Genomic DNA, 24,736 nt, shown 5'->3' on the forward strand with positions numbered 1-24,736 from the left:
CCTTCGCCCGGCAGCCCGGGACCCGCCTCACCTTCCCCACCTGTGGCGCCTGCCCCGGGCACCGTGGAGCTCGGTGTGCTCCCGTGGGGTCCTCAGGGCTCTGGAGCAGACAGAACACGGAGGCCTGTGATGACACTGTCCTGCGGGGGGACTGTTCCACTTCAGTACCACTGGCCATGGGTGGTGCAGACCCCTGGGACCATGGCCAGTGTGCTCAAGGAGCTGGCCTGGGCTCGCTCAGGGAAGCAGCTGTGTGGCCGTGAGCACGTCCCCCTCATCTGTCTCACTGTGAAAAACTGCGAGGCAAAGGACCCATACAACTGAGACCACGGAGGGCTGGGTGCAGCGAGGGAGACACGGGACAGAGATTGTGCAGGCCGCCCCCGCCCTCCTCACCCCGCCCCCGCCCTCCTCACCCCACCGCCTCACTCCTCTTCCCCGCCCCCTCCCCTTGTACTCCACGCGCCCTGGGCCTGTTCATACCCCCTGGGGACAGCTGCCTGTGGGCCCCTCAGGGTGGGCTGCAGACCAGGTGCTGCTCAGGGTGCTTCACTCACACCCAAGTAGTCTCCCCGAGATGACTGATAAGCTGTGTCCTGTCCCTTCTAGATTCTTCTGATGTAGAGCGACTGGAAAGATTCTTTGACTCAGAAGATGAAGACTTTGAAATCCTGTCCCTTTGAAAATCCTGGGGTCGGGGGATGGCGCCTGCGAGAGCCAGGCCGTCTCGGGTTCCCGGTGCGTTTCATCCATCCCGCCCGCTCGCTTGCCGAGGGCCGCACCCTGTGCCGCCTCCCCCCGGGGGCCACCCGCTCTGCTCGTGGACTGAGACTGCGCTGCCCGCAAGGCCTTACTGCTTGGTGTCAGACTGCCCAGCCCAGAGGGCCTGTCAGGGCCTGTGCATCCGCACCCGGAGCCGTCGGTTAGGAGCTTCCAGAGTGTTCTCGACACTGCCAGCCCCGCGGTCGCACCTGGGCCTCAGTCCCACTCGCTCCCAGGCACCAGTTGTGTGGTTGGTTTGGAATTAAAGTCCTGTTTGAAGCTGTCGGGCACAGACATGAATTTCTGGGGCACTTCCTGAGTCCGAGTCTCAGAAGACCTCTGCAGGCTGGTGTGAGAGGAGCGACAGCCACACTGCGGCCCCAGGCCCGAGGACTGGGCTGCTCTCGAGAGGGGTGTCCACGGCTGTGTCCTCTCTGCCCAGCCTGGCTTACCAAGGGCTACCTCAGTGGGAGACGAGGTTGGAGGAACAGAGGCAAGGTTCCCCCTTGCTTTAGGGAGAAGAGCATTCAGGGAGTGGGTGTGTGGGGAACCCGAAGACATCGGTGTGCGCAGGGTGTGGCGTGGCAGCCTGGGCAGGAGGGCGGCTGCTGGAGCCACGGTCCTCAGAGCGTCCCTTTCAAGGGCTGTGGTATTCTGTGGCGCCGCTGCGGCTGATTCGTCACTCCAGCTTCCCCAGGGGTGGTGAGGGGCGGGGCGGGGCGGGGCCTCCACCTGTGACAGTGGGGCTCGAGGGTGAACGGCGCCACTCCCAGGAGCTTTCCCGTGTCCTTGCCTTGCTGAGAAGTGCCCTCTTGTGTCACTGAGGTTTTAGGTGACTTGGGGCCAAAAGGGAAAAACCACTCAAGCCTTGTGGCATGTGACGGGCAGACACCGCAGGGTGGCATCACCTGGTGGTATTTCCAGAACCTCCTCATCCCTGATTCTAGCACCTACCACCACCTGACCCTGTGTAACCTGCTGTCCTGGGTCCCCAGGTGCGCTCTGCCCCGCTGCTCTGCCACCTGTCATGGGAAAGTGGGTTTGTTTGCCCCACTAGGAAATGTAAGCAGGAGGGCTTGGGGAGCGTGGGTGTGGCAGGCTGCAGGCGCCTTTCTCACGAGCACCCGCCTTGGTGCTGCTTGTATAGGAGAGGGGCTTGGAGATGCCCTGGGACAGGCCCACCAGGTGGCAGAGGACACTCCCAGTCACCCAAGCATTGATGAGATGGTTTATTTCCTCGTATCCTTTCTCCCTTCGGTGTAGTTGGGGCGGGAAGGCGTGGGCGCGGGATCTCCACTCCTGGGGCTCTGTGTCAGAGTCCACGTTGTGCCACAGTGCTGGGCTGTGGGGCTGCTGCGTGGAAGTGGTGGACACCCTGACCGAAGGGGAGCTGTGTCTTGCGTGTTTTGAAAAAGGCTTAACAGAGAATGTTGTTCATTCTTAGTAGTATAGTTTGCAATTCTTAATGGCAAATAATAAGTTTCAGTAGAAAACAAACCTTGTGTGTATTTTTTCCTCAAGTTACAACTGAATGATTTCTAGAAAAAAATAAGTGAATGTCTCAGCTGATAGCATCACACATAGAGGATGTGGCCGCCTTTGTGGCAGCTGTGGGAGCGTGAGCAGGTGCGTCCCTAGCCCTGGCAGGGGGCCCGTCCCACCTGAAGCCTGGCTCTCTATGGGCTGTGTCATCTGTCCCCTCATACAACCCTAGAAGGAAAAAGTCCAAGGAAAATCAGATTTTAGGAAAGTCAGATGGTGCTTCCCATTCTTAACAGGAAGAAGCTGCAGAAAGTGCCACAGCTGTAGGGTTTGCCGGGGCTTGGTGAGGACATCGCTCACTCTGGCCCATGCATCCCTGTGGGCAGTCCTGGTACAGGTATGACGGGCCCACAGCCAGGCAGGAGGGGGAACTGCAAGGCCCCGGTGAGCTGGCTGAGGACTTGCGTTCTCTCAAATGCTCATATTTGATTCTTGTGGCTGCTCTGAGAGGACATTCAGTGCCTGGAACAGCACAGCCTCTTCCTGACCGTGCTGTGGGCAGGGCTGCTCCTCTAGAGACCGTAGGGCAGAACATTTCCACGTCTTTCCTAGCTCCTGTATGCCAGAAATTGCCAGGCTCATGGCTCTTTCCTCCAACCTCACAGCCAGCAACACAGCATCTCTCCAGCTTCTGCTGCTGGCATCACACTTCCTGTCTCGGCCCCACCTGCCTCGGTTATGTGGACCCCTGTGATGAGCCGGGCGTGGTGGCACATGCCTGCAATCCCAGCACTTTGGGAGGCCAAGGCGGGTAGATCACTTGAGCCCAGGAGTTTGAGACCAGCCTGGTTGGCAACATAGCAAAATCCTGTCTCTACAAAAAATTAGCCAGGCATGGTGAACGGGCCTGTAGGCCTCGCTACTCAGGAGGCTGAAGTGAGGATCACCTGAGCCCAGGAGGTCAAGGCTGCAGTGAGCTATGATCTTGCCAGTGCACTTCATCCTGGGCAACCAAAAAAATAAGGGATGGGCTGAAAAGCTCCGGGGTTGCAATGAAAACAGCAGAGTTAACTTAGGTGTATTGAGGACGTAAGCTGTGCTGACGCTCGGGTATGGCATGGCTGCGACTGTTCAGACCCACAGGGGAATTCCTCAACTAGGCAGGAACCAAGGTCCAGAAAGCCCCACTGGGCCCAGTGAAGGCTCTTCTCCCCTGGGGTGGAGATTCCCATTCAAAGCCAGCTCAGTCCTTAGCTGGTATCTAAGAAAAATCCATAAACAATTTTCAGGTCAATTTTACTAGTGTCTGGAAGACATTTCAGAGAGAATTCCAACTGACTGCCATTTACAATGATCGCAGTGAAACTGCTCAGTTACCACTGAACATCAGTAAGAAAATACAACAGTATCATCAGGACAAGGGAGAGGGCAGGAGAGTCTCCATCACTCTGCTCGTGTCCACACCGCCAAGGTCCCCACCACAGGGGTCCCCGGTGCACCCCAACTCTGGGGCAGGAGTGGCAGCCTGCATCTCTCTGCTGCCAGGAAAGAGCTGAAGTCGTGTGGAGTGTGGGCACTGCTAGGGACGTGGGCCTTCCACGGGTCTCCCACCTCGTGAGGGAATGCAGGGCAAGGCGTCCAGTGGGCAGCCTGGTGTCACTTCCACAGCTCCCCCAGCGGCTTCTCTGTGGCGGTGCGGATGGCGTCCTCAGAGAGCACAAGGATGTCCTCATGGACAGCTTCAATGCTTTTGGAAGCATCCACCATCTGTTCCCACAGGGGTTTCAGGAGAAAAAGCAGCTCATCAGCACCTTCCAGGCTGGGCACGGGAGCCCACGCCTGTAATCCCAGCACTTCGGAAGGCCCAAGAGGGAGGATGTGCCCAGGAGCTCAAGAGCAGCCTGGACTACATAGGGAGACCCCATCTCTACAAAAAATTGGGCACCACTGTACTCCAGCCTGAGGGACACAGTCGTTCTGTTCTCTGCATGTGGGGCTTTCACAGGCCAGGCTCCGGAAGGCCGATCTGAACCTCCTGGCCGGTGTGGTGACCTCCAGGACCCTTCACTCTACACTTTCTTCTGAACCTCAACCTTAATAGTCCATGACACAGAGCCACCGGGCATTCCTGCTACAGCCCTGATGCAGGAGAAACACGGCAAGCTGCCTGCCCACGCTTGCTCTCCTTGTGACCCCAACCCCAGCAAGTGCCCGCCTGCAGGAGTGAGGCACAGCCAGGCCCACCCAGCCCACCACGCACACCAGGTCGGGGTGACTCTCCCTCCAGCTCGAGAGCGGGGACTCAGAAGAACAGAGGGCAGGCCCGTGCTCCTGTGGCTCTCAGAGGTGCCTGGGCACTGTCTGGAATGTGACGAAGTTCCGTTACAGAAGCCACACACTGGGACCAAGGCAACACTGGGCCTGCCTTGTCCCTGAGGGAAAGATGAATTTGGTCCTAACGGCTGTGTGCACCCTGGTGTGAGTGGTTCGAGGAACACGGGGAGGCAGTCAGCCCGCAGGAGAGACCTCTCTCCACCAGAAGGCAGGCACGTGAGAGGGGCTCAGAAGCACGGCCGTCTCAGCGGCATCCCGGCTTCTGTAGCTGGGTTGAGCAGGACCCTTCTCAAGCCTCTGGGACAGCAAGGTCTGGAAAATCTGCCAGGGCATCCAAAGTACTCGAAGACTAACCATTTCGTGAGGTGTGACCACGATGGAAGGAGAGTGACTCCCTACACAAGGCCACCTTCCCAGATGCCACTTGCCGGCCAGGGTGCCGCCACACAGCCGTCACCCAGAACTGTCCAGGATGGGCCTCTCCAGGCAACTGACTGCCAGAGAATGCAGCACTGCTGCAGAGTGCACCGCTATCCAGCCTGTGTTCTGGAAACAGAAAGCCGTGTGGCCAGCATCATCTGCAGGCAGTCAGGCTGGGGTGAGACCCTTGGCCCTCCTCTGGTGGAGGAGCTCAAGGGACCGAAGCTCTGCAAGCCATGGCCACAAGCGACAGTGCTGATGCTCGACGTGCCGGCTGGAAATAGGCCGTGCTGGGCAGTGCCGAGCACGGGCACCTGAAGTCTGGGAGAGACGTGGGGGCTGCGGTCGGGAGGAGCAGAGGTGGTCAGCCTGCGTGTCCACTGCGGGGGAGAGTCCAGCATCCTGCGAGTGGACGGAGAGTGGGGTGGACTCCTGGGACTGCTGAGATGGAAGGACGCATGGCTGAAGGGAAAAAGCCAGCACACAGCGCCATCCTGAACTCCAACGGCCAGGTGCGGCTGTAGGGCCCCATGCCAGCAAGAGGCTGCACCAGACAACACAGTGGCAGGACCAGGCTGGCGCTCATGTCTGAAGAGGGGCCGCAGATGTGGAGGACTGTGCAGACTCTCGCCTGACCCACCAGACCAGGTGTCAAATGTCACCATTGTGTAAAACTCACCAGAGGATTAGAATTTGCTGGCACTAGGCTGGGCGTGGTGGCTCACACCTGTAATCCCAGCATTTTGGGAGGCTGAGGCAGGTGGATCATGAGGTCAGGAGTTCAAGACCAACCTGGCCAAGATGGTGAAACCCTATCTCTACTAAAAATACAAAAAAATTAGCCAAGTGTAGTGGCGGGTGCCTGTGATCTTAGCTAGTCCGGAGGCTGAGGCAGAGAATTGCTTGAACCCAGGAGGCAGAGGCTGCAGTGAGCCAAGATTGCACCATTGCACTCCAACCTGGGTGACAGAGCAAGACTGTCTCAAGAAAAAAAAAAAAAAAAAAGAATTTGCTGGCATGGGCCTGGTGCAGTGGCTCACACCTGTAATCCCAACACTTTGGGAGGTGGGCAGATCACCTGAGGTCAGGAGTTCGAGACCAGCCTGACCAACATGGTGAAACCCTGTCTCTACTAAAAATACAAAATTAGCCGGGCATGGTGGCGCATGCCCCTAATCCCAGCTACTTGGGAGGCTGAGGCAGGAGAATCGCTTGAATCTAGGAGGCGGAGGTTGCAGTGAGCTGACATCGCGCAATTGCACTCCAGCCTGGGTGACAGAGCGAGACTCTGTCTTAAAAAGGGGCTGGGCACGGTGGCTCATGCCTGTAATCCCAGCACTTCGGGAGGCCGAGATGGGCAGATCACCTGAGGTCAGGAGTTTGAGACCAGCCTCGCCAACGTGGTGAAACCCCACTTCTACTAAAAATTAAAAAAAAGAAAAAGGGATTTGCTGGCACTGAGAACCCCTGAACAGCTGCTCCTGGGTCTCCACATCTGGGAAGACCAGACAGAAACGGCAGCAATTGCCCCTGTCGCCGCAACGAACCCCGAGCCGCTTCTCAGTGATGCCTAGTGTGCAGTTCTGAGAGCCTCACCTTCCAGTTCACGGTCGTGTCTCTCATGAGCTGGTGGAAACACTGCAGCGCACGCTCCTGGAAAGCCCCGTTCTCATAGCGCTCGTGGCCAAACGCGCTCCGCCGGGCGGCATCCGCCAACTGTAACTGGAGGAACAGGACCAGGTCGGGTTTGGGAAGGCCCACGTCTGGCTGCTTACACCAATCTAGGGAAAAGTTCTGCCGACAAAGAACCCAACAGGTAAAGCTTAGTGTGGTCTAGATTTTCGTTTCAAAAATCATAAAAATGGGAAAAAATGAGGGGACATTTGGTGAGGTACCAAGAAGTGAGACTGTTCATACGGTGGTTTTTTTTTTTTTGAGATGGAGTCTCACACTGTCGCCCAGGCTGTAGTGCAGTGGCACAATCTCCGCCTCCTGGGTTCAAGCAATTCTCCTGCCTCAGCCTCCCAAGTAGCTGGGACTACAGGTGTGCGCCCCCACATCCAGCTAAGTTTTTTGTATTTTTAGTAGAGACCAGGTTTCACCATGTTGGCCAGGATGGTTTTGATCTCCTGACCTCGTGATCTGCCCGCCTCGGCCTCCCAAAGTGCTGGGATTACAGGCGTGAGCCACCACGCCCAGCCCTCTTTTTTAATTATTAAAACCTCAAATGTATTGCTTTCTCCGATGTCATCTTCTCGTTTTTCCTTTGTAAACACATGCACAAGTGGACGGAGAAGTAGTAGGTAGAATGGCTCCTGGTCCCCATCACACACAGCCCAGGCCCCACGGAGGCCCTTCCAGTGCAGCTACAGGCCTGCTGGCCAGGAGGAACGGTCTCTCTACGGAGCCCCTGGAGACCTCTGGCCCAGGACGCCTCCCTTAGCCTGTCTCCCCCTAAAATGCTGTCGTGTTTCTGGAAGAAAGGTAGGACAGAAAGGCTGTGACTCCAGGCCACACATCACACACAGCACCACGAGCTGAGGGAAGGTGTCCACCAGCACCTCCTGCCCGGCCTGCGGCTCTGTCGGCTGATCCCCACAGCAGGAAGAAGTCCTCCTTATTATACAACTTAGTACTTCAGAGGGGAAGGACTGAAGCTAACACATGAAGAAATGGCAGAGTTAAAAAGTTAGGGTGGTTATCATGAAAAATAACCAGACATCATCCTCCTTTTTACTGTCTCTTTAAGGGACAGAGCTGGGCGCAGCGGCTCACAGTTGTAATCGCAGCACTTTGGGAGGCTGAGGTGGGAGGATCACTGGAGCCCAAGAGCTGAAGGTTAGCGCGAGCTTTGTTCCACCGCACTCCAGCCTTGGTGACAGAGGGAAACACCCTCTCTCAAAAAAAGGCGGCAAAAAAGTACTATCAATGAACCATCTTTGAAAATGCACCTGGAGGCTGGGTACAGTGGCTCACGCCTGTAATCCCAGCACTTTGGGAGGCTGAGACGGGTGGATCACCTGAGGTCAGGAGTTTCAGACCAGCCTGGCCAACATGGTAAAACCCTGTCTTTACTAAAAATATGAAAATTAGCTGGGCATAGTGGCATGTGCCTATAATCCCAGATGCTCGGGAGCTGAGGCAAGAGATAGCTTGAACCTGGGTGGCAGAGCTTGCAATGAACTCAGATCACGCCACTGCACTCCAGCCTGGGTGACAGAGTGAGATTATGTCTCAAAAAAAAAAAAATGCATGTGGAAAATATCCAAATAACAACTATGATTCTATCTGTGAAAACAATCTTTAGCTACAAAAATATTTGCTCTTCTTGATAAAAGCAAATTGCCAGGCACAGTTGCTCACATCTGTAATCCCAGCACTTTGGGAGGCCAAGGCAGGTGGATCACCTGAGGTCAGGAGTTCAAAACCAGCCTGGCCAACATGGAGAAACCCCGTCTCTAGTAAAAAATTCAAAATTAGCCGGGTGTGGTGGCGCAAGCCTGTAGTCCCAGCTACTCAGGAGGCTGACACAGGAGAATCACTTGAGCCCAGGAGGCGGAGGTTGTGGTATCCGAGATTGCGCCATTGCGCTCCAGCCTGGGCAACGAGAGAGAAACTCCGTCTCAAAAGAAAAAAAAAAAGATAAAGCCAAATTAATCTAGCAAAGAGATAAAAGGAACGTAAGAATCACAAAACTGCAGCGTGATCGAAGGCATGTCACTCGTGCTGTAACAGGCGTATTCAGGCACCCGTGCCAGCCTGACGAGAGGCCAAGTGCACTCACCTCCTTGGCACCCGAGAAGGCCACACCAGAAAAGGCGTATCTGTCCATGACGAGGGTCACACCCTGGCTCAACTTTTCCTTAATTAACGGCCTGAAAAACAGAGGATGCTCCTGAGCCCCAGTCCTGGTTTCATAGGCCTTGAACTGTCACGCTTAAAGTATCCCAATAATACAACCCACACAAGTATAGCACAGTGATTTGTAACCTGATTTTTACTCAAAAGGGCTCTGGATCTTCTCTGGAAGATGCCACATGCACTCCCCCCAGCAACCCAACATGGAAAAGATAACCTCACTAAATAGTAACAAACACAACTGGTCAAGTTCGACGTTCCAGAAACACGGCAGGGGAAAGCAGCAACGTCAGGGCACATGTGTCTGGGCAGAGTGGCCAGCACCACCCTGTGGAGGAAAAGGAAAAACCACAGGCCGAGCAGAGAGCCGGGGGTGGGGAGGGCGCCACAGCCAGCAAGTGACGCGGTCGTCCGTGCTCATGGCCCCTCGCCTGGACTGCAGGGATGTTCTCAACCAAATACCACAGACCCAGCAGCACCCTTCAGCCCCAAGATCACGGCTGTACACAGACGTGAGGCCTGATACTACCAAGCAGCCTTGCTCAAGCCAGAGAAGGAAACGTCGGATTCCTGTGACTCAGCCAGTCTCACTGGGGCCTTCCAATCATAGGGGCGCCTGCATAAGGAGTCAAGTGACCTCTCACAAAGGGGCAGAGGGATGTGACGGCGCAAAGGCAGTCTCCTCAACAAACACTGCTGAACAACCAGACGTCCTCATGTGACAGAACAAATCTAGACCAGACTGTTTACCGTCCTCAAACAAATTCAAAATGAATCACGGACCCAGATGTAAAATGCAAAACCGTCAAAACTCCTAGACAGTAACACAGGAGAAAACAGATCACCTGGGTTTTGGCAGACTGTTTAGATAAAAAACTAAAGGAACAACCCATGAAAGAATTAAGATGGACTTCACTAAAATAAAAAGTTTGTGCTTTGTGAGAGACACTGTCAAGAGAAGGAAAGGACAGCTGAGCATGGTGGCTCACGCCTGCAACCCAGCACTTTTGCAAGCTGTGGTGGGATGGATCCCTTGAGGAAAGGTGTTTGAGACCAGCCTGAGCAACACATCTCTACAAAAAATGTAAAAATGAGCCAGGTGTAGTGGCATGCACCTGTAGTCCCAGCTGCTCCAGAAGCTGAGGCGGGAGGATCACTTGAAGCCAGGAGTTTAAGACTGGTAAGCTGTGATCATGCCATAACATTCCAGCCTGGGCAACAGAGCAAGACATGTCTCAGGGTCGCTCATGCCTCTAATCCCAGCACTCTGGAAAACCAAGGCAGGAGGACTGTTGGGTCCAAGAGTTCAAGACCAGCCTGGGCAACAATAGTGAAACTTTGTATCTACAAAACAAAACTTTACAAAAATTAGCCAGGTGTGTGAACATGCGTGTAGGTACAGCTACTTGGGAGGCTAAGACGGGAAAATCACTTGAGCCTGGGACGTCGAGGCCACAGTGAGCTGGGACTGCACCACTGTGCTCAGCCTGCATGACAGAGAGACCCTGTCTAAAAAAGAAAGAAAGAAGAGACAGTGAGAAAACTGAAGACAAACCACAGCCCGGGGAGAATATGTACAAAAGACACATTTTATAAACGACTGGTATCTAAACCACACAAAGAACTCTTAAAACTCGAAAATAAGAAAACCCCATTAAAAAGTGGGCCAAGGCTGGGCATAATGGCTTACACCTGTACTCCCAACACTTTGGGAGGCTGCGGCGGACTGACCACTCGATCCCAGGAATTTGAGACCAACCTGGGCAACATGGTGAAACGACATCTCCTCAAAATAAAAATACAAAACTGGCCAGGCACAGTGGCTCATGCCTGTAATCCCAGCACTTTGGGAGGCCAAGGCAGGTGGACCACCTGAGGTCAGGAGTTCAAGACCAGCCTAGCCAAAAGGAAACCCCATATCTACTAAAAGTGCAAAAATTAGCCAGGCGTGGTGGCAGGCACCTGTAATCCCAGCTACTTGGGAGGCTAAGACAGAGGAACTGCTTGAACTCAGGAGACAGAAGTTGCAGTGAGCCAAGATTGCGCCATTGCACTCCAGCCTGGGCAACAAGAGCAAAACTGTCTCAAAAAACAACCTTAGCATGATGGCATGCACCTGTAGTCCCAGCTACTTGGGAGGCTAAGGCAGGAGGATTGCTAGAGCCTGGGAGGTAGAGGCTGCAGTGAACCAAGACTGTGCCACTGGACTCCAGCCTGGTTGAGACCATGTCTCAAAACAAGAGTGGGCCAAAGCACTTAACAGGTATCTCATGAAACCAGATACACAGATGGCAAATAAGCATATGAAAAGATGTTCCACATCATATACCATCAGGGAAATGCAAACTAAAACAGATACCATACACCCCTATCAGAATGGCACCAATCCAAACACCAGCACCACCAAATGCTGGTGAGGGTCTGAGCAATGGGAACCCTCATTCACTGTGGGTGAGGATGCAACAGGCTGCAGCCACTTTGGAGGACAGTTTAGCACAAGCTTGTCCAACCCGAGGCCCACAGGGTGCGTGCCGCCCGACACAAATTGGTAAGCCTTGTTACAACGTGTTAGTGTATTTTATGCGTGGCCCAAGACCGTTCTTCCAGTGTGGCCCAGGGAAGCCAAAAGATGGGACACCCGTGGTTGAGCGTTCTTTAGAAAAGTAACAGTCTTATCCTATGCTAAAGGAATGGTGCTCCCTGGCATTTACCCAAAAGAGGTGCAAGCTGACGACCACACAAGATCCTGCACGCAGATGTTTAAAACAGATTTATTTATAACTGCCAAAAGTTGGAAGCAATGAAGAGGTCCTTTAGTAGGTGAATGAACTACGGTATATCCAACAATGGACTATTAATTAGGACAAAAAAGAAATGAACTACTGGTCGGGCAAGGTGGCTCACACCTGTAATCCCAGCACTATGGGAGGCTGAGGTGGGAAGATCACTTGAGGTCAGGAGTTCAAGACCAGCCTGGCCAACATGGTGAAACCCTGTCTCTACTAAAATATAAAAATTAGCTGGGTATGGTGGTACACGCCTGTAATCCCAGCTACTCAGGCGGCTAAGGCAGGATTATTGCTTGAACCCAGGAAATGGAGGTTGCAGTGAGCCGTGATTGGGCCACTGCACTCCAGCCTGAACAACAGAGCGAGACTCTTGTCTCAAAAAAGAAAAGGAAATGAACTGTCAAGCCATGATTAGACACAGAGGAAACTTAAACATCTATTAGTGAAACAAGCAGCCCTGGGACAAGATCACTGTCTAAAAAGTAAAATCGGGGTTATTCTTCATTTTGAATTGGGCATATACGTATTTCATCACTTTTCTACAAAGCCACAAAAAGCAAAATCAGAATAACTGTCTCCATAAATTCTAGAAATGTTAAAAGGATTATAGAACTGGTCACATTTTCATTTAAGACTTGGAGTGGGGATGCATTTCCAAATAAGACACAACGCTAGGCCAGAGGACAGTAATGCAGGGCTTCCTGTGACAAGGATCAGGGGGAACCACTGCAAGTTTACCAGCAGGGAACGGGCTAAATGCACCGTGGATCAGCTTTTCCAGAGAACACGCCACAACAATGAGAAAGAACTGAGAAGGGCAGAGTGAGGGGATCCGTAAGTGCAGAAATCCGTAAGGCAGAGTTAGAAAATAAGCTGCCACGCCTGTAATCCCAGCTACTCGGGAGGCTGAGGCAGGAGAATTGCCTGAACCCAGGAGGCGGAGGCTGCGGTGAGCCGAGATCGCGCCATTGCACTCCAGCCTGGGTAGCAAGCCGTCTCAAAAAAAAAAGGGAAAATAAGCTGCCAAATAATTTGTATGGTATGACCTCATTTATGTTAGAAAAATCAAAATTCTAACTAGTTTCTACATCTGTATATAAATGTAAATAAAAACATCTGAAAGAATACACTTAAACATTAAGTGTTGAAGGAAGAGGAAACCTACTATGATTGGTTGGTTATTAATATAAACTATAACCTTCAGTTAACAATTTAGCAATACTGGGTATCAATTTTAACAAATATAACATAATAAAGCATATAAGTAATGAGGGGGGAAGGCAGGGGTGGTACGCAGGGAATTCCCTGCATACTCTACTGTTTGATCTGTTTTTCTATATACCTAAAGCTATCTTTAAAAGATTAAATCAATGAGGCCAGGGGTTCAAGACCAGCCTGAGCAATATGGTGACACCTTGTCGCTACAGTAAAAAAAAAAATTAGTTGGGCTTTGTAGCATGCACCTCTGGTCCCAAGCTACTCGGGCTGCTGAGGTGGGAGGACTGCTTGAGCCTAGAAGTTGAGGCTGCAGTGAGCCATGGCTGTGTGCCACTGCACTCCAGCCTGGGCCACAGAGCAACACCCCGTTTCCAAAAGAAAAAAAAGGTCAGGCATGGTGGCTCACACCTGTAATCCCAGCACTTTGGGAGGCAGAGGTGGGCAGATCACTTGAGGTCAAGCGACTGAGACCATCCTGGCCAACATGATATCCACTAAAATACAAAAATTAGCTGGGCGTGGTGGCGTGCGCCTGTAATCCCAGCAGGAGGCTGAGGCGGAGAATCGCTTGAATCCAGGAGGTGGAGGTTGCAGTGAATCGAGATCGCGCCACTGCACTCCAACCTGGCAACAGAGCGAGACTGTGTCTGAAAAAAAAAAAAAAAAAGGAAACCCAAAAACTGGCCAGGCGTGCTGGCTCCTGCCTGTAATCCCAGCACTTTGGGAGGCCGCGGGTAGGTCACGAGGTCAAATCAAGACCATCCTGGCCAACATGGTGAAACGCCGTCTCTACTAAAAATACAAAAAATTAGCCAGGCGTGGTGGCGGGCGCCTGTTAATACCAGCTATTCAGGAGGCTGAGGCAGGAGAATCACTTGAACCCAGGAGGCAGAGGATGCAGTGAGCCGAGACCGCACCACAGCACTTCAACAGAGCAAGACTGTCTCAAAAAACAAACAAACAAACAAAAAAAACACCAAAAACTTAAGTCTATTAGTTATGGGGTATGGGAGCAGGAGGAAGAAACAGCATTCCTTAGCGCCCTTTGAGAACTATGGGCTTCCCCACCCCTGCTCACTGGACTGCTAAATAAAAGAACCTCAGGCCCCAGCATTACTGTCACTGTCATTCAGAACCAAGCGCTGCATTCACTGAACCTCAGGAGAAAGCAAAGCGCCAGGGGAAGGGGCAGCAACGTGCAATGGTTTTTACACTTGTTCCCAGCGATTTGCAGAAAAAAGCAGGTGCACCGAGTGATCCTCCAGGTCACTTTTCTTTTCCAAGTAGGAACTCAGAAGTTTGCCAATTTCAGTTGATCTGTCTAGAAAAAAAAGAAAAACACACAAAATAGAAGTGAGGTCAGGCTTTCCCTCTACATTACAATATAGTTTGGGCTGAATGTCCCCTGGATTGAAGTCTCATTTTGAGTTTAACTTTACTAAATCTCTAGACAGGTTTGGACCTTCTGCGGAAGCCAAAGGAATTTCTCCGAGAAAGAACAGCAACGTGCAGACAAGCTGGATGAAAAATGCTTTAGGAAAAAAGAGCTCGGGTAGAAAGTAGAGACTGCAAAGAAAGCATTTATAAAACGTGTGAACTGGCCGGCCTAAAATTAAGGTCAATGCTTTACTTGAAAACTTTTAAATATATGCTATAAAACCCCCGAAACCACGAAGAAACAAAACACAACACCCGAAAAACCCATGAAAACGAGACGTGGATTACAAAAGAGCTGGAGGAAACTTTCGGGGGCGAGACCACGGTCTCGCGCGGCTTTACGCGTCAGGCGTCACCAAACCCCGCACCTCAAAGGCGCGCAGCGTGGGCCGGCCGTGGTGGCGCGCGCCTGCGGTCCCGGCTACCCGGGAGGCTGAGGCGGGAGCATCGCCTGAGCCCGGGGGGTCGAGGCCGCCGTGAGCCGAGATGGCGCCACCGCACTCCAGCCGGGGCGACGGCGAGAGCCCGTCTGTTTGAATGAAAAGCGCGCAGGTGACAGCACGTCGGCCACAGGCCCCGGAGCGGCGCAGAGAGCCCCTGAGAAGGCAGCGGTGCCTAAGGCCGCGCGCACGCACCCGGGAAGCGCAGCAGCTCGGCGCGGTGGCCCAGGGCGCACAGCGCGTCCACCAGCTTGCGGCTCTGCGTGCTCTTCCCCGCGCGGTCCACGCCCTCCAGCACTATGAGAGCCCCGCGCCGGGCCGCCATCGTCGCCCGCCGCTCGCGTCTCTGCGCCGCCGACGTCCCCACGCCGCCTGCCGGAGCGCCCATTGGTCGGCGTCAGCAGCGCGCGCCGTGATTGGCTGGTATTTCCCGGCGTTGGCCGGATTCGACGGGATTCGCCGGGGCTGGAGCGAGGGCGACGCGCGGTGGGACGGACGCCCGCGCCTGCGCCCTGGGCCGCGCCGCCGCCGCTGCTGCGCTGTTCCGGGCTTCCGGGCCGGAAGCCGGCGCGTGGTGTCCTGCGCGGGCCTCCGTCCTCGGGCGCGCAGGGCCGTTTGCTCCAGAGCCGGTGACGCCTCCCGGGCTGGGCGGCCGGAGACGTGGGGTCGGGGCGCGGACGAGGGGAGCGCGGGGTCGGAGGGTGGCCCTGGGTGCGCGGGCCCCGGTGCAGGGCCTCAGCCGGGGCGCCTCCCACAGCTCCCCTGGGGCCCACCCCGAGCGCGTTCTGGAAACGCTGTGTGTGACAGAGCAGGGGCAAGACGGGGGGCCGTGTAGACACTGCCCGGCCACGCGGCCATTGTAGAAAACCGCGGGACTGAGAACGTTCACTGTTGTTCCTGAAGCGCAAAACGGCAGGGCTCGGAAAAGTCCGTTCTAAAAGACGATGTATGCAAATTACAGCACGGAGAGCGAATGGGCACGCTGTTTCCGCTTTCCGTGCCTCCACCTCTGAAACGTGGGGCCTGATGGTGTCAGGAAAAACTCTGCCAGAGAGGTGGAAAAAGTCCCACGAAGCGTCCTCCGTGATGTCCGCTGTTCTCCGAGGGACATTCAGGCTGCGAGACTTCGTTGTGTTGGGCATCTGAAGTACCGCTATCTATCGGTGCCGCCTCGTCAGTTGTCAGCTAACGTCACTTTCTCAGCAGAAGAACACGTAGGAGCTGCATTTCCCGGAATCATCTGTGTAGCCCTGGATTACAGCGCGCCGGAGAGACGCTGTCGTACAAGATTTCGAGGTGGTTATTCTTGGGAGGCACTCTCAGCCAGAAATGTGAACGGAATTCAAGGCTGCTTGCTTGCTTCCTTTCTTTCCTTCCTTTCTTTCTCCCTCTCGAGAGTCTCGCTCTGTCATCCAGACTGGAGTGCACTGCTGTCCACTTCGCAGGTGAGAGCGATTCTGCTGCCTCGGCCTCCCCAGTAGCTGGCATTACTGGTGCCCGCCACCGCGCCTGGCTAATTTTTGTATTTTTTATTTTTTTCAGACAGAGTTTCTCTCTTGTGTCCCAGAGTGACGTGCAGTGGTACGATCTCAGCTCACTGCGACCTCTACCTCTTGGGTTCAAGCAATTCTCCTGCCTCAGCCTCCCAAGTAGCTGAGATTACAGGCGCCTGCCAGCATGCCCAGCTAATTTTTGTATTTACAGGGTTTCACCATATTCGCCAGGCTGGTCTCCAACTCCTGATCTCAGGTGATCCACCCACCTCAGCCTCCCCAAGTGCTGGGATCACAGGCCTGAGCCACTGCGCCTGTCCTACCCTTTCTTCCTTGACATCAAGCTTAGCTGTGAGACTTCCAAATGCTAATATAAAGTGGTCGGCTGCCATGTGCCCGGTTCAGGCAGAAGCTTTACAAGCTGTTTTGTGGTTTGCTCACTCCCCTTCTGCTCCTCAACACGAGCACAGCGTGTGCACAGCGAGGCCTGATTTTTCACCCCTGATCCTGTAACGAAGCCACTGTAGCTGATGGATAGCACCAGCGAGAAGTAAACCTTGAGTCCCCGAGACTTCAGGATCCTTTGTTTTCGCGGCACAACCTACCGAACTCTTATAAGTATTAAGAATGGTACTTATTATTCTCTTACATAGATAGGTAATAAAAGTACTATCCTTTCTTCTGATGGATGTTGCTTTATAAAGCATCATCTTGTTCCCTTCCAAAGGATGAAGGGGATTGTAGTAAGGAAGGCCAGCTTCCCGGGGCTGGGCGTGGCTCCAGTACTGCCTTGTCATATCCAGGAGGACTCGGAGGTGGATGACGAGGAAGACTGCCTCCGTCTTGGATGCATGACTGTCCTGGCTCCCCTGGGACAGGGGAGGAGGGTGAAGATGGAGGAAACCTGTCTGACTGGGCCTTGTGTACTGGAGGGGGAGGGCCCTTTTGACTGCAGGAATTGCTCAAGCACATAGGCACCTCGAAGTATGTTATTAAGATACAAGAAACACTTTCGCTTTTGCCTGTTCCATCATGGTGTGCCTCTCTCAGGATGCATTTCAGCACAGGTAGAATACCAGCCGGCCCGCTGTGTCTCAGAGCATTAAGATATTTAGAGGGCTGGGTGCGGTGGCTCATGCTTGTAATCCCAGGACTTTGGAAGGCTGAGGTAGGTGGATCACGAGGTCAAGAGATCGAGACCATCCTGGTCAACATGGTGAAACCCAGTCTCTACTAATACAAAAAATTAGCTGGGCACGGTGGTGCGTGCCTGTAATCCCAGCTACTCAGGAGGCTGAGGCAGGAGAATTGCCTGAACCCAGGAGGCGGAGGTTGCGGTGAGCCGAGATCGCGCCATTGCACTCCAGCCTGGATAACAAGAGCGAAACTCCGTCTCAAAAAAACAAAAAGATATTTAGAGGGCTGGGTGTGGTGGCTCATGCTTGTAATCCCAGGACTTTGGGATGCTGAGGCAGGTGGATCAGGAGGTCAGGAGTCCAAGACCAGCCTGGCCAAGACGGTGAAACCCCATCTCTACTAAAACTATAAAAATTAGCTGGGTGTGGTGCCGAGTGCCTGTAATCCCAGCTACTCTGGACACTGAGGCAGAGAATTGCTGGAACCCAGGAGGCAGAGGTTGCAGTGAGCTGAGATAGCGCCACTGCACTACAGCCTAGGCGACAGAACGAGACTCCATCTCAAAAAGAGAAAGGATATTTAATCATCTGACATTACATGAAGTGCAGTGTTAGGCAGGCAGGAGCTGCTCCCGTGACTCAGTGGCATCAAGCTGGCCCATATCCAAGCGGTTCTCCTGGTGTTCCTGCATGATCACAGGATGACTGGCAGGCAGCCTGCTGACCACAGCCCTGACCCGAGCGTGGGAGGGTCTCTGTGGCTGAGCATCCGGCCTCCTTACTGCCCCTCTGACAATGTCAGGCGTGATTTCCAGCACTGTCTGTCCTGGAGTAATGGGAGTAAGAGCCACTCCACAAGGCCCTGGTGGCCTGGTAGGCGAGTATGTCCCCTTCATGGTGAAACGGTGGGATGCTGGGGCTGTGTGGTCAGAGGTATAGGTGAAACATAGTTGGCCACTGGTTGGTAATTGCAGGAAGATGCAGGTGGACACATGGGTTCATTAGGTGCTCTGCTTTTTTGCTTTTTGGTTTGTTTGGGTTTTTTTTTGAGACGGAGCCTTGCTCTGTTGCCCAGGCTGGAGTGCAGTAGTGCTTAGCTTGCTGCAGCCTCCACCTCGGAGGTTCACATGATTCTCCTGCCTCAGCCTCCCTAGTAGCTGGATTACAGGCATGTGCCACCACGCTTGGTTAATTTTTTGTATTTTTAGTAGAGACAGGTTTTCACCATGTTGGCCAGGCTGGTGTGGAACTCCTGACCTCAGGTGATCCACCCACCTTGGCCTCTCAAAGTGCTGGGATTATAGGCGTGAACCATTATATGTATATAAAGGAAACTGTCACTGAAAGCATTATAAAATTAGTCAAGGAAGAGAGGAGGGGAAATGGGGCAGCACCAGTCATGCTGTGAGCACCTCTGAGCTGGTGCCTCTTGACTCAGAATCAGGTAGACTCTGTTCAAAGATCACAGTTACCCTTAACTTTTCCCTTTGAGATAATTCTTTTTTTATTTTAATGAGACAGGGTCTCACTGTTGTTCAGGCTGGAATGCAGTGGCACAATCGTAGCTCACTGCAGCCTTGGTCCTCCTGCCCCAGCATCTGAAGTATCTGGGACTACACATGCACTACTCGTCTTTTTTTTTTTTTGTCGGGGGAGGGGTGTTGACAGGGGTCTTGCCCTGTTGCCCACCACGCCCGGCCTGAGATATTCTTTCAGGTCCTGCATACAGTGAAAGTACTGATGCCAGCTGGTCTGAAGGACCCCACGGGAGTCGACTCACCGAGGAATGCAGTTTCCACATTCTGATGAGTCATCCTCCTTACTGTGACCAATCAGCAGCCCCCATTTTCCAGCCTCTCACCTCCCGTGATCCCCTTCAAAACCTCAGCTCAGAACTCCTCAGGAAGATGTTTTTGAGAAGAGGTCTCCCTTCACCTCCTCACCCAGGTCTTATTAAACTCTCTGCTGCAAACCCTGCTGTCAACGTCATGGGGCTCTGCAGCAGGCACACGAAAACTGTTGGTCTTATCACATGGGGACCTCATTTAACCTCAGCTCTTTAAGGGCCCTATCTACAAACCGTCACATTGGGGGTCAGGGCTTCAACACAGGAATTTAGAGGGACACAGTTGAGTCCATGTCCTTGCCTGCTCCCAGGAGCGTCAGGTTCTGCTGGTAAGCACGGCTCTGCTAAACTCCCAGCCCTCACAGATAGATGTGGCCAGGTAACTAAGATGCTGTGAATGAAACGTTAGCAGATGTGGCATGTGGACCTTCAAACAGCAGGCTTGCATCCCCCACGCTCCCTGACACACCCCTTTGTTGCAACCCAGCCTTGACCAGGCAGATGGTGGCAAGTCTCTTTGTGGACAGACACTGAACTAGAAGGAATCCAGGTCTCTGAGTGACCCCGTGGAGTGTGTCGGCCCGCCTGTTCACCTTGGAGCCGTTGCACTGAGAAGTGCAATTCTATCTCTTCTAATTTGAGCCGTTGCACTGAGAAATGCAATTCTCTCTCCTCTAATTGGAGCCCTTGCACTGAGAAGTGCAATTCTATCTCTTCTAATTTGAGCCGTTGCACTGAGAAATGCAATTCTCTCTCCTCTAATTGGAGCACTTGCACTGAGAAATGCAATTCTCTCTCCTCTAATTGGAGCACTTGCACTGAGAAATGCAATTCTATCTCTTCTAATTAGAGCCATTGCACTGAGAAGTGCAATTCTATCTCTTCTAATTGGAGCCGTTGCACTGAGAAGTGCAATTCTATCTCTTCTAATTGGAGCACTTGCACTGAGAAATGCAATTCTCTCTCCTCTCATTGGAGCCGTTGCACTGAGAAATGCAATTCTCTCTCCTCTAATTGGAGCCGTTGCACTGAGAAATGCAATTCTCTCTCCTCTAATGGGAGCCGTTGCACTGAGAAATGCAATTCTCTCTCCTCTAATTGGAGCCGTTGCACTGAGAAATGCAATTCTCTCTCCTCTAATTTGAGCACTTGCACTGAGAAGTGCAATTCTCTCTCCTCTAATTGGAGCACTTGCACTGAGAAGTGCAATTCTCTCTCCTCTAATTGGAGCCGTTGCACTGAGAAATGCAATTCTCTCTCCTCTAATTTGAGCACTTGCACTGAGAAGTGCAATTCTCTCTCCTCTAATTGGAGCACTTGCACTGAGAAGTGCAATTCTCTCTCCTCTAATTGGAGCCGTTGCACTGAGAAATGCAATTCTCTCTCCTCTAATTTGAGCACTTGCACTGAGAAATGCAATTCTCTCTCCTCTAATTTGAGCACTTGCACTGAGAAGTGCAATTCTCTCTCCTCTAATTGGAGCACTTGCACTGAGAAGTGCAATTCTCTCTCCTCTAATTGGAGCCGTTGCACTGAGAAATGCAATTCTCTCTCCTCTAATTTGAGCACTTGCACTGAGAAGTGCAATTCTCTCTCCTCTAATTTGAGCACTTGCACTGAGAAGTGCAATTCTCTCTCCTCTAATTGGAGCACTTGCACTGAGAAGTGCAATTCTCTCTCCTCTAATTGGAGCCGTTGCACTGAGAAATGCAATTCTCTCTCCTCTAATTTGAGCACTTGCACTGAGAAGTGCAATTCTCTCTCCTCTAATTGGAGCACTTGCACTGAGAAGTGCAATTCTATCTCTTCTTATTGGAGCCGTTGCACTGAGAAATGCAATTCTCTCTCCTCTAATTGGAGCCGTTGCACTGAGAAATGCAATTCTCTCTCCTCTAATTTGAGCACTTGCACTGAGAAGTGCAATTCTCTCTCCTCTAATTTGAGCACTTGCACTGAGAAGTGCAATTCTCTCTCCTCTAATTGGAGCACTTGCACTGAGAAGTGCAATTCTCTCTCCTCTCATTGGAGCCGTTGCACTGAGAAATGCAATTCTCTCTCCTCTCATTGGAGCCGTTGCACTGAGAAATGCAATTCTATCTCTTCTAGTTGGAGCCGTTGCACTGAGAAGTCCAATTCTATCTCTTCTAATTTGAGCCGTTGCACTGAGAAATGCAATTCTCTCTCCTCTAATTTGAGCCGTTGCACTGAGAAATGCAATTCTCTCTCCTCTAATTGGAGCACTTGCACTGAGAAATGCAATTCTCGCTCCTCTAATTGGAGCCGTTGCACTGAGAAGTCCAATTCTATCTCTTCTAATTGGAGCCGTTGCACTGAGAAGTGCAATTCTCTCTCCCCTAGTTGGAGCCATTGCACTGAGAAGTGCAATTCTATCTCTTCTAATTTGAGCCGTTGCACTGAGAAATGCAATTCTATCTCTTCTTATTGGAGCCGTTGCACTGAGAAATGCAATTCTCTCTCCTCTCATTGGAGCCATTGCACTGAGAAATGCAATTCTCTCTCCCCTAGTTGGAGCCGTTGCACTGAGAAGTCCAATTCTATCTCTTCTAATTGGAGCCGTTACACTGAGAAATGCAATTCTATCTCTTCTAGTTGGAGCCGTTGCACTGAGAAGTGCAATTCTATCTCTTCTAATTGGAGCCGTTGGAGTTTCTTTCTTGGAGTAACTTAGCCTTCCTCTAAAGCACTGGCTCTCAACTGGGGTGGTTTTGTCCCCAAGGGGACATGCAGTGATGTCTGGGGACATTTTGATTGGGGTGGGGTGCTAACAGCGTCTAGTGGGTGTAGGCCATGGTTGCTGGGTAAACGTCCTATGAAGCACGATGTGGCCCCACACAGCGAGTGTCTAGACCCAAAGTGTTCCTTGTGCCAGGGTTCAGAAACGTGCTCTAATCCTGCAGCAGGCAGGAGGGGACAGTAGGGGAGCCATCAATCTGACAATTTCTGTTTCCTTTTTCTTTCTTTTTTTTTTTAGAGACAAAGTTCCACTCTTGTTGCCCAGGCTGGAGTGCAACTGTGCCATCTTGGCTCACTGCAACTCCACCTCCCAGGTTCAAGCAATTTTCCTGCCTCAGCTTCCCAAGTAGCTGGGATTACAAGCAGCTACCACCACACCCAGCTAATTTTTCCATTTTTAATAGAGATGGGTTTTCATCATGTTGGCCAGGCTGGTCTCGAACTCCTGACCTCAGGTGATCCACCGGCCTCAGCCTCCTAAAGTGCTGGGATTACAGGCATGAGCCACCATGCCTGGCCCTCTGTGGCAGTTTCTCAAACAGGGTCCCTTCGAAGGGCTTACCATTTTTTGTGTGTGAATGAAAGAAGACAAATTAATCTCTGCAAGAAGTTATATTTAATATATGATATGTGAAGGCCAATAACCCTTAATAATAAAGAATTTTTAGACTGGGCACAGTGGCTCACACCTGTAATCCCAGCACTTTGAGAGGCCAAGATGGGTAGATCACAAGGTCAGGAGATTGAGACCATCCTGGCTAACATGGTGAAACCCCGCCTCTACCAAAAACACAGAAATTAGCTGGAGTAGTGTGCACCTGTAGGCTCAGCTTCTTGGGAGGCTGAGGCAGGAGAGTCGCTTGAACCTGGGAGGCGGAGGTTACAGTGAGCCGAGATCGTGCTCCAGCCTGGAGTCTCAAAAAAAAAGAATTTTTTGAGACAAAACACAAGACCAGTTTCTCCATAGAGAATCAGTAAAAGGAGACAAGGATGGAGGAACTACAAATAGGCAACAAATATGTTTTTTAAAAAGTTTAGCTTCATTTAAAATGAAATAAATGCAATTAAAACATTAAGGATTTCCCCCCCTCTAATGAGTTAGCAAAGGTTAAAAATTTAAAAAGCCTGGTGAAATCTAGGGTTGGCCAAAGTGTGGAAAGCACAGCCCGTGGCCATGCCAGTCGGTGTATCTTTCCATTTGGGCAAATCATTAAAAGTATCAGCACTGGCCAGGCGCGGTGGCTCACACCTGTAATCCCAGCACTTTGGGAAGCCAAGGCGGGTGGATCACCTGAGGTCAGGAGTTCGAAGCCAGCCTGACCAACAAGGCGAAACCTTGTCTTAAATTTTTTAAATGAAAATAAAAATTTTTTTAAAAGTGTCAGCACTTAGGCAATTGCAGTCATGTTCTCCGGGTTCCTGTCTCTCTGCCAGCGCCGCTCGGATGGCCTCCCAGAGCCGCGACACAGCCTCCCATAGTGTCACCACCGCCCATAAAGCGGCCAAGGAGATGAGCTGAGCCAAGTGGTTGCCGCCAGGGGTCCCATGGCAAAAGGCTACAGCAGGAGCTGATGAATCTCATGATGTCTGGCAATAAAGGAATTTCTGCCTTCCCTGAATCAGACAACCTTTTCGAATGGGTAGGGACCATCCATGGAGCAGCTGGAACAGTATATGAAGACCTGAGGTTGAAGCTCTGGCTAGAGTTCCCCAGTGGCTACCCTTACAATGTGCCCACGTGAAGTTCCTCCTGCCCTGCTACCCCCCCCAGCATGGACACCCAGGTTAACGCATGCCTTGACATCCTGAAGGATAAGTGGTCTGCCTCGTGTGATGTCGGGACCTCTGCTCTCCATCCAGAGCCTGCTCGGAGAACCCAACACTGATAGTCCCTTGAACATGTATGCTGCCGAGCTCTGGAAAAACCCCACAGCTTTTAAGAAGTACCTGCAAGAAACCTGCTCAAAGCAGGTCACCAGCCAAGGACCCTGACCCCGGCTGCCCAGCCTGGCGCTTTTTGTTTTGTTTGTTTTGTTTTGTTTTGTTTTGTTTTGTATTTTTGAAGAGGTGAGGTTTCACCATGTTGGCCAGGATGGTCTCGATCTCTTGACCTTGTGATCCACCTGCCTTGGCCTCCCAAAGTGCTGGGATTACAGGTGTGAGCCACCGTGCTCGGCTTGTTTTTGTCTTTTAAATTAAGCCTTGGTTCAGCCCTTGTGATTTATATTAAATAAATTCATTTTGGACATTTTTTAGAAAAAAAAATTCATTAAAAAGTATCAGCCTGGGGCCGGGCACAGTGGCTCACGCCTGTAATCCTAGCACTTTGGGAAGCCGAGGTGGGCAAATCACCTGAGGTCAGGAGTTTGAGACCAGCCTGGCCAACATGATGAAACCTCATCTCTATTCAAAAAAAAAAAAAAAAAAAGTATCAGCACTTAAAATGTGCAATCCTCTCTGAGCCTGCAGTACCATTTCTAATAATTTATTCTGAAGAACAGGTAAGACACTGTGGTAGCTTAACAATGGCCACAATCCTTGCTCCTCCTCCCAGTGCTAGGTGAGGGTACAGTGTTTCTCCCGTTCAATCTGGGTTGGCCCCAGTGACTTGCTTGACCAGTAGAATGTAATGAGGTGATGTCGGGCCTACTAACGTGAGGTCACGAGAGCCTTGCAGCCTCCACCCCAGCCTCCTGGAACTCTCTGTGAGACCTGCTGCTACTGAGACTGCTGTGCTGCAGGGGCCACATGTGGGTGTTCTGGCCCA

At 52.1% G+C, this 24,736-nt stretch overlaps 2 protein-coding genes and 1 pseudogene across 9 annotated transcripts in view; 2 read left to right on the forward strand and 1 right to left on the reverse strand.

Moving 5' to 3' along the window:
• The window catches only part of ATG4B (autophagy related 4B cysteine peptidase), a 33,536-nt gene extending 31,277 nt beyond the window's left edge, over nucleotides 1–2,259 (forward strand). For 5 of the 6 annotated variants that reach the window (XM_012435424.2, XM_012435420.2, XM_064383446.1 and 2 more), the window contains one exon: nucleotides 610–2,259. In XM_012435424.2, coding sequence (XP_012290847.2) covers nucleotides 610–683 — 74 coding nt within the window. In that variant the 3' untranslated portion in view covers nucleotides 684–2,259. The remainder of the gene's footprint in view (nucleotides 1–609) is intronic. The other variant, XM_012435419.2, reaches the window with a different exon arrangement.
• Nucleotides 2,260–3,523: 1,264 nt separating this feature from the next.
• Nucleotides 3,524–15,087, reverse strand: DTYMK (deoxythymidylate kinase). 3 transcript variants are annotated; one of them, XM_064383447.1, is made up of 6 exons: nucleotides 14,936–15,065; nucleotides 14,076–14,184; nucleotides 10,819–10,935; nucleotides 8,783–8,873; nucleotides 6,595–6,792; nucleotides 3,782–4,011 (listed from the first exon to the last, which is right to left on the reverse strand). In XM_064383447.1, the coding sequence occupies exons 1-6, from the start codon at nucleotides 15,063–15,065 to the stop codon at nucleotides 3,901–3,903; spliced, it is 756 nt and encodes a 251-aa protein (XP_064239517.1). In that variant the 3' UTR covers nucleotides 3,782–3,900. The 3 variants fall into 3 exon arrangements, with proteins under 3 accessions (XP_012290849.1, XP_012290848.1, XP_064239517.1); XM_012435426.2 differs by lacking the exon at nucleotides 10,819–10,935 and having other exon boundaries at nucleotides 3,524–4,011; nucleotides 6,595–6,720; nucleotides 14,936–15,087; XM_012435425.2 differs by lacking the exon at nucleotides 10,819–10,935 and having other exon boundaries at nucleotides 3,524–4,011; nucleotides 14,936–15,087.
• Nucleotides 15,088–15,942: 855 nt separating this feature from the next.
• Nucleotides 15,943–24,220, forward strand: LOC105705511 (ubiquitin-conjugating enzyme E2 C-like; annotated as a pseudogene).
• The last annotated feature ends 516 nt before the right edge of the window (nucleotides 24,221–24,736 follow it).

Source organism: Aotus nancymaae, unplaced genomic scaffold (assembly GCF_030222135.1).
Source record: "Aotus nancymaae isolate 86718 unplaced genomic scaffold, 86718_ANA_hifiasm-v0.15.2.pri h1tg000031l, whole genome shotgun sequence".
Lineage (NCBI taxonomy): Eukaryota > Metazoa > Chordata > Mammalia > Primates > Aotidae > Aotus > Aotus nancymaae.